This window comes from Acanthisitta chloris, unplaced genomic scaffold (assembly GCF_000695815.1).
Source record: "Acanthisitta chloris isolate BGI_N310 unplaced genomic scaffold, ASM69581v1 scaffold12907, whole genome shotgun sequence".
Classification (NCBI taxonomy): Eukaryota; Metazoa; Chordata; class Aves; order Passeriformes; family Acanthisittidae; genus Acanthisitta; species Acanthisitta chloris.
The window spans coordinates 10,701-19,632 of record NW_008680992.1 but is presented as its reverse complement, the minus strand read 5'-3'; the positions used below and the strand labels follow the sequence as shown (position 1 = coordinate 19,632).

Below are 8,932 nucleotides of genomic sequence, written 5' to 3'. Positions count from 1 at the left end.
CCCTACTACAAAAATGCTGGTATTGGTTGGAAGGTGAGGGCTTGCATTACTACGGTACCTTTTTTGCCTATTACAAGACCTGTTTTCTTAATTCTGTGCTAAATATCCCCACTGAGAAAAATAAGACAGATGTGAGAATAATTTGACCAACTGGAGAAAATGCGGAGCTGGAAGTGCCGTTTTCCCTGAGAATTTTGTTGTAGGTATGTGGTGGCCCCATAAGGAGGAGGGTGCAAAAAACCCACCACCACCAACAGCCAAAAAAAAACAAACAAAAAAACCTCCCACAAAACCCACATCACTAGCAACCTCTGCATCACACTGATGCTATTTTCACTGCAACTTTTGTAGATGTAGAAGTGATTCAGCCCCATATTATTCATCCCTCTCTTTCCACAGCTTCTATTCAGCTCCATTCCAGGTATATGTAGTGAGCTTTGACTTGAGAGTCTACACCATCCTATTTTCTCTACCTGCTCCGAGGCATACTCAGAAGGCTGTATGCTTTTGTTGTAGCACTTACCTGTATCTCTTGCTCTCTCATCAGAACTCTATTCGTCATAACCTCTCTCTGAATAAATGTTTTCGAAAGGTGCCTCGGCCAAGAGATGATCCTGGGAAGGTAAGAAGTCTGCATGCTCCTGGGCAAGCAATTTAAAACTGCAGGGAATAAGCTGGGGTTGCCCTTTCTAACTTATGGTTGGAATTTGAAACCTAAAGTGTAGGCAAAAATGGAAGCAGTAGTAAGATTTACTGCAGTCCTTTGGCTACAGAAGCATTCACTTAAAGGGAACCTGTAAAGGGGCCTTATTGGTTTTAGTAATTATTTTTCTTATGTATGATCTTCAGTTGACTTTGAATATACTCCAAGAAGTAAAAGTTGGGGTTGAATGTGCCTGATTAGTTTTGTTTCCTGATCTGTGTGTGTAAAATGTGTCCAACCTGTTCTGTTATAAAAGACTGCAGTGACTGCTGGTGAACAGCACAACTGTGATGTGACATGAATTTCATGGAGGCAAGATCCATGGAAGTGAGAGCAGAACTACTACCCATTTAGACAGCAGAATATTTGGTGTTGGGAAAAAACGTCACCACCAAATAGTTTAAATTTGTCGAAATCATTTATAAGTAAAACTCAAGAATTTAGGAATTTGTTGGCTAAGGGCTAATAAAGCTCTGATAGTATATAGAGATTGTAAAGGGGAATTGCTAGCAAAACCAAGACTTGGCATCTTGGCATGCAGATCTTATTGTTTAAAAAACCCACAACCAAACAAGCAGAAGGAGATGGTGGGGGCATGAAGTATGTATGTGGACAGAAAAATTGTCACTTACCCCCCAGCCCTGTCCTAAAGTTACCAGAAAGGGATGCTTGTTCAGGCCTTTTATTTCAGGTTATATTTAAAGGACCACGTGGTGTTCAGTTGGCTTCTATAAATGAAAGTACTATATCTTTGAAGATCACTGTTCAAAAATACCATTGATTATATCGCTTATTCCAGGAAATCTTAACTTACTTGAGGGTATATGTTTGCAGGTGTTCATTGACATGTTGGGCTGGGTTTTACAATGGAAACCTGTTCTGCTCTTGCCACTTACTCAGATTATTCAAATTCTATTGGAGGCTAAGATGAGCTAAATCACACTCTAGAGTCGTCTTTATATTTATTCAGAAAAAAACACACATAATTATAGACTATTTTATGTTGAAAGGGCTGGAGGTCAACACGCACACACACGCGCACACACACACACACGCACGCACACACACACCTTCCAGACAGGAACAATTAGATTAGGTTGTTGAGGTCTTTGCCAAATTTTAAGTATCTCCAAGGATGGAGACAGCAAAACTGGGCACTTGTTGCAGTGCTGTAGCATCATCATTGTGAACAAATGTTTCTTTATATCCAATTGCACTTTCCCTTGCTGTAAGTTGTATTCATTGCCTCTTGTTCTTGGGCTGTACATGTTTGGTAAGAGTTTGATTCTGTCATCTTTATAATTTCCTAGCACAACTGAAGGCAGTGCTTAGATCTCCTTAGCTTTCTCTTGCCCAAGCTAAACAGATCAGTCTGTGTGATCTGCTTGTACCTCATGTGTTTTGGTTCTTAACCAGCACAGTGGCCTCTCTGTGGATACATTCTGGCATGTCAGTGTCAGTCTTGCACTGGGAACCCCCCAAATGGTCAGAGTGCTCCAAGTGGAGTTTCACAGCCATGGAAAAAGTGATTCTTCTAGCTTTCTCTGCCAAATCTAAACATTGAGTTGGTTCCCATCAGTCAATAACTAATTTATGTCATGAGAAAGATACTGAAGGGAATGTGCAGGCCCAGAGGACTTCACCTAGCTTGGATTAAACTATCCTTTGAGTGTCCTGTTTAAGAGTGATGGAAAAGCAGAGTATTCTGTCTTCTAGCAGTCGCATTGTACCTCTTTGTTAGTACAGCGCCATGCAAGAGAGGAATCCCTTTCCAACACACAAGTATCAGTTGTCTAATGTTCTAGAGGGTGGTGCTTGTGGTCCTAGTAAACCCCTGCTTCAGGAAGCTCTGTGATTTAATCATGCATTTACCAATGGGTCTTCTTTCTAGGGCTCTTATTGGACAATAGATACATGTCCAGATATATCTCGCAAGAGGCGGCATCCTCCGGATGACGATGTGAGTGTTGTTCTTTCCAGACAGCATGGAATGGGGTGGGAATTCCCTTTGTGTTCCAAGGAGTCCTTCCAGCACCAGTCCTTGGTAGTGCTTTGGGGGCAGGGTGTACAGATGAGGAGACAAAGGCAAGGACTGGATGAACTTGTTTATGTGTCCTGATGATTTGCTGCTATTCAGTCGCAAAGTTAATTTTGTGTACAGTCCTTTATCCTGACTTTTCAGTGACTAAGGCCCAGTCCTCCTCTTTTTTAAGACATGAACTTCTACAGTGGGGGAACTGGTTTCCCATCTGCAGTTTCACTTCTCCATCTGTTTTTGATTTCTGCTCCTTTCCTTTTTCTTCCCCATCCACAGATACCACAAGACTCCCCAGAGCAAGAGGCAAGCAAAAGCCCCCGAGGGGCTGTTCCAGTCAGCACAGAAGCCTCTCTGCCACCTGAGGCCACCCCTCAGATGTCGATTCAGAGCACCACCCCCATTGCCAACTACAGTCAGGTGAGCAGCAGGGAAAAGGATAGAAGTGGGAGGAAGAGGAGAGGGGGAGGAGTGTATGAATGGAAAAGTGAAGTGGTAAAGAGAAGGAATTGTGAAAATTGTGATATGGAAGCAAAAAATAAAAAGAAGGGAAGAAGCTGAAGTTGCAGAGATAGAAAATAAGGAGGAAGTGAATTTTAGCAAAGGACTGGATGGGGATAAGGATAAAGGCATAATGGTATTAGACAGCTGAAGGAAAGGCTGGAGCCATTGTGCTGCAAAGGGATGGTGGTGGTTGATGTTCCTCAAGAAAAATGGCATTTGGGAAGATTTGTTGGGAGATGAGCTAAGTGATATGGAGATCAGTGCATGTTCTATGTGTATCTTGTCTCAGGATCTCTGTCTCAAGTTACAAAACCTAGTGCAAGCTAAAGGCCTTACTTCTGCCTCCCTTAGCAGGGTGCAGGGCCTGTGGATGTTGCCTCTACTGTAGCAGGAGGGCAGGGCCGTGAAGGGGCTGATGTGCCACCCCCACTGTACAGTGCCAACCATGACCTCAAGTTCTCCTACTCTGAGATCAACTTCCAGGATCTTAGCTGGTCCTTCCGAAATCTCTACAAATCCATGCTGGAGAAATCATCTTCCTCTCAGCACGGTGAGTAACTACATGCGTCATGTGGGGTGGGCAGGTATCTGCCCACACAGTCTTGTCCATTTGGCATCTCTCAGATCTTCCCTCGTTCAGGAGCCTGTGCAAACAGACTTTCCTTCTTTGGCATGCTGTAATTACTTCTGCCAGGAGCAGATAAGAAATCTGCACGTCCTTTATCTATTGCTCCCCCTAGTTCTCTCAGAATAAAAAGGATAATAATTTAAAAATACTTTGTGTTGGTACAAATGCAAATACTAAAATGGCAGAAACTAAGAGAAATGAGGTCCTGAAGAAAAGCATGTCGGAGAAATATTCATAGTCTGTCAGACCAGAAATATAAGAGGGAGGGGATTGTTGCATGTGGAGTTTCTCCAGAAGGAGAGTGGAAAGTTATTATTGCTCAGATCTGTTAAAACTAGGATTGTACAAGGCCTTGGAGAATTGAACTTTGTGGACTGAGAACAGGGAAGAGAGAGCCTCCAGCTCTATGCATAGCTTGTATTTCTGGATTGAGGAAGGAGCCACCAGAGGGCAGAATCGCTGCAGGGATGAGATGTCCACAGAAAACGCTTCAGAAAAACCGACAGTTCTTCCTACCTTTAAACACTTCTAAATATTCACCTGGTGTAAAAAGGAGTATGTTTATAGATGAGCCTCTCACCTGTGCTGTCAACCATACAGTGCAGGCAAAGTTTGCTATTCTAGGAGGAGCCTCCTTAACTTGTAGCTTCAGTGAAATAAAAATTTATATACTTCTACTGCTTTCATCATTCTGACACTTGAGATTCCTAGTAGGAGCCTGTTGTGTGAGGTGTTAGAGGATGAGCAAGCTACATAAAGCTAGAGAAGAACCTTGACTTGTGTTCCTCTGATTTTACAAACTTAGCAGCATTCTGTTGTGGTTTTTTACTCTCCAAGCCATAGGCTGTAAGGTAGTCTAGGAAAACTTGAGTTTTCGAGGAAATTTTGTAGGCAACTTTTGAGTCAGGATTCATCCTTCTGCTCCATTGTAGTAGTAACAGGATGCTCAAAGGGTTGGTCTTGAATCTACTGAAAACCTGAGGCTTACTTGCAGATAGTCAAGTAAGGATACTTGAATTAAGAAGTGGGTAGGTCAGGTCAGTAGCATGTAATGCCCCTGGCTTTGATTTTTCACAGTGTGTGGGGAGAATGAATCAGGGAAGCAGACATAAGAGATATGCTGAGCTCCTGGTGTTGGGGAGAATGGAGAACACCTGATGCTTTTGCATGTAGGGGATGCCTGAAATACCGGAGGATAGAAATGACACATCCAATGAGTCAGGAGGAATGAAAATAAAAAAGGTAGCCCTGATGTGTACAATGTGCTCCGTGTGCAAAAGCAGAGCCTTTTATGACCTCTTATGATCAGTGTGAGAAAAACTGAAAATTCCTGACCAAGCTGCTTATAAGAAAAGAACTGAATGGAGCCCTTGGAAACAGCAAGTCAGATGTGTTAAGTTATGAATTTTCTAAATGTTTTGTCATTTAAGTTTGCTTAATGGTCATTTATAGGATAACAACATGTGCATGACATTTCAGGAGAGCGTGGATTACTTTGGTAAATATTGGAAAAATCCAGGGAGGAATTTAAGTGCCCAGCTCTGTACTAAAACCCTGCTGGGGCTTTGTTGTAGAGCCTTTTGTGTTGGACAGAGTCTGGAGCACAGTGGGGGCATAACTGTGCGAGTGATGGTTGTTGGCAGCCTATAGAGGGCACTCCAAAGGTTTCATAAATAGCGGGATGGGCAGTGTGAAATTAGAGATGGATAATATAAGCAGAGGTCTGATCCAGGCTGCTCTTAAAGCTCCCTCCTCTTTCGTTTATTCGGCAGGTTTCTCTTCTCTCCTTGGTGACATGCAGCCCTCCAACCACAATTACTACATGTACCAGCAGCAGCAGCAGCAAGGCCCCTCATCAGTGGGTGCTGCTCCCCCACTCCACACTCCAACCCCAGAGGGTTGCCCATCCCAAGGAGGAAAGCAGCAGGGTGGTGAAGGTTATGGCCCTCCACCAGTGATGTCCATGCACCCGCCCCCAATGCAGCATGGAGGCTACCACCAGCATCAACAACACCACCCACACTCCCACCCACAGCAGCAGCCACATCAGCACCAGCAGCAGCAGCAGTCACAGGCTTCAATCAACAATGCTGGCTTTGGTGAGTCAGGGGCAATGGGAAGCATAGCTGGGAAAAGGAAGCAGTCAGGAGCCCTCAGATAGTAATTCTGCTAGTGAGCTTTCCCTAAGTAGTGCCTACATTGTGTGTAGAAAGAAAGGAGGATACATCCACAATGGATTTGGGATTCTCTTGAGAGATGTGGGGTAAAGTCAGGGCCTAAGTGAAAAAGGAGGCACCATTTGTGGTCTTCCAAGGGAGAAAGGATTTCTAGCTACTGTATCATCAAGCTCTTTGATGAAGAGAGGGACCAATCTGTTTATATTAAGGGGTTGATAGAAAGGGCAATCTGTATTGGATTAATCTTTTCCCCATTTCATTCCAGCATTTCCCCCTGATTGGTGCTCCAACATTGATTCCCTGAAGGAAAGCTTCAAGATGGTAAACCGGCTGAACTGGTCTAGCATTGAGCACTCCCAGTTCTCAGGTCAGTATTGGCCTACTGACTGGGGCTGTAGTCTAGAATATGTGAGTGCTGTGCCAAGATCTTTTTGTCAATGTAACCATGTCAAGTCCTTGAGTGTCTCAGTGACTCATTTCTACAATGAGATGTCCTACTTCATGGGTTCTGTTAAAGATCCTGAAGCACTTGAATGAACACTGCAGGAATTTGGGGCAGGGGGAATTAATTCATAAAAGCAGTCAAGAGGGCTGAGATTTTTCCCTCCAACTCTTCCCTCCCCTACCTGAGTTAGTGAGAAGGAATCCTAGATATGGAGCTCTCCAGGCCTTTGGTGACAGATTTGAAGCAATGAAGTTGGGTTTGTGAGGAGGAAGTAGAATTTAGGGGCAGAAGACAGAACCTCTTTGCAGGGGAGACCACAGTGTAATTACTGTCTTTGACATTGTCCTTTGTCCCCCATAGAGCTGATGGAGAGTCTGCGCCAGGCTGAGCGGAAGAACTGGACGCTGGATCAGCACCATATTGCCAACCTCTGTGACTCCCTTAATCACTTCCTTACCCAGACTGGTCAGCTCCCTCATCTGGTTGGCCCACAGCAGCCCCCTCGAATCTCTGATTCTTGTGCCCTGAACAGTGGCAAACAGGAGCAATCCATGAACCAAGGTAATTAGGAGGAGACTAAAATGACAAGTAAACAAAGGCCCATTTCTGTGAATGTCCTAAACTACTTGCAGCCTTGCTAGGCAGTGTGGCACCAGGCAGCTCAGAGCTAGGCTGTCAGAGCTGTTCATAGCAACTCAGCTACTTCTGGCTTTAAAGAACTGGGATGTCCTGTGCCTGTGGCCTGGACAGACTGCTATTATGTGATGCATTCTATTGACAAGGAACATCTCCAGGCAGAGATATATTTAAAAGATAAACCCATGAAAGGAGAAGAGGGTGGTGTTTTTTGTAGGTGACCAACAGAAAGGAATGGCAGGGTAGAGAGATTGTTAGTCCAGATGGCAGGAGCTGTAAAGAGAAAGCTCTTGCACCCATGTTGGAGAAATACTGACTGGACAAGGGAGTAGGAGGATGCACTCTGAGAGCACAGGGATATTGTGGTCTTGATAGAACTGTGATGGTGCGTGTCATCTAGTACTGAACTAAATGAATGATATTGAGCCAGCTTGTGGTGTTTCTGGATGAACATTTTCTTCTTTTACAATAATAGAGAAACTCCTGCTGGTTCCAAGAACAAGATCCCTGACCAAGCTATAGCTTGCAGTTAGGACCCAACAGCTGAACATCTCCTCAGAATCCCGTGGGTCTGAGTGAGTTGCTCTGTGGCTGAGCTGCCACCCAGTCAGGGCCAAGACTGCTGAACAGAACATTAACAGTTGTTTTTGTTTAAATTCATTTCCTTTCACAGTGAACTCCTATGGTCAGCCCCAGCCTCCCCATCTCTTTTCTGGGCCATCTCCTATGTACCAGATTTCCACCCAGGACTCGCCGGGATACAATCGCCCAGGTAAGGGGTGACGTGAAGGCCTATTAGACCAGTGGACATTAAACACTGATTCCCAACCCCTGTGTGCGTTTCTCACAAAGCATTTAGTAATCAAATGGAGCACTGCAGGTAGAGAGGTAGCCTGGACTTCAAGGGACTCTCCTCTTTGGGCTCTGCCACAGCTCTTGGAAGGTTTAGGATTTCAGTGGCCTTGCCCTCAGTTGGTTGCTTGAAGGCAACTTTACATGAGAAGCTTCTTCCTGTTGATAAAGTCCTTTGTGCTCTATCAGCAGTCAGCTGTGAGGAAAGTAAAGGAGGCTGAAACTTAACCTCTGTAGAAACTGCTGTGGCAAATTTGACAGCAGACCACCTACAGACATTGGCAGGTGCTTTCAGAGAGAGAAATTGGTGCCAGTAGTGTTCTTGTTAGACTGTTGGAAGGGAGAAGGCCCAAATCCCTTATTGTGCCTTCTGCCCAAGGGCCCACTATGACGAAGTATGTAGGTTTTTATTCTAATTGTTCTCTTTCCTTTTTCTTCTCTTTTCTTGTCTTTGGCTCAGCTCATCATCTGGTCCCTCGGCCTCCAGGGCCTCCTCCAGGCGCCAATGAGGAAATCCCCGATGATTTTGACTGGGACTTGATCACCTAGCGAGCTACAGACTTGATAGCCCGTCCTTTATGAAGGACGTGGGAGGGGAGGGGGACATGGGGTCACTGGTGCCAGCACCGCCCTCCCCAGCCTCCCTGCCTTGCCTGTATATAGATATATATTCTCTATCTCCGCCAGAGAAGCCACCGCAAGATGCTGCCGAAGATAATCCTTCCTTGCGTCCTGTTTTATCTTCTTTTCTTCTTTTGTTTATTATTATTATTGTTATTATTATTATTACCAATAATTGAGCACAGCCCTCCCCCTCTTCTGGTGGCCTCGGACGCATCAGATCAGCTCTTCCATGTTGCGCGGCGCCCTGTGGAGGGCGGAAGGATGAGTCCTTGGTGCCATGAAAAGACCTTGGAAGGCTGAATCCTCGAGTGCATCTTTCTCTGCCTCC

The 8,932-nt window shown here is 44.9% G+C and overlaps 1 protein-coding gene across 1 annotated transcript in view; it reads left to right on the top strand.

Moving 5' to 3' along the window:
- LOC103805291 (forkhead box protein J2-like) overlaps nucleotides 1-8,712 on the top strand; it is a 9,005-nt gene extending 293 nt beyond the window's left edge. The window contains 10 exon segments of the mRNA XM_009077933.1: nucleotides 1-33; nucleotides 548-622; nucleotides 2,595-2,663; nucleotides 3,018-3,158; nucleotides 3,597-3,792; nucleotides 5,643-5,969; nucleotides 6,313-6,414; nucleotides 6,853-7,053; nucleotides 7,802-7,900; nucleotides 8,441-8,712. The exon segment at nucleotides 1-33 is cut by the window's left edge and continues 20 nt beyond it. Of these exon segments, the coding sequence (XP_009076181.1) occupies nucleotides 1-33; nucleotides 548-622; nucleotides 2,595-2,663; nucleotides 3,018-3,158; nucleotides 3,597-3,792; nucleotides 5,643-5,969; nucleotides 6,313-6,414; nucleotides 6,853-7,053; nucleotides 7,802-7,900; nucleotides 8,441-8,529 (1,332 nt within the window). The 3' untranslated portion in view covers nucleotides 8,530-8,712.
- Nucleotides 8,713-8,932: the final 220 nt, after the last annotated feature.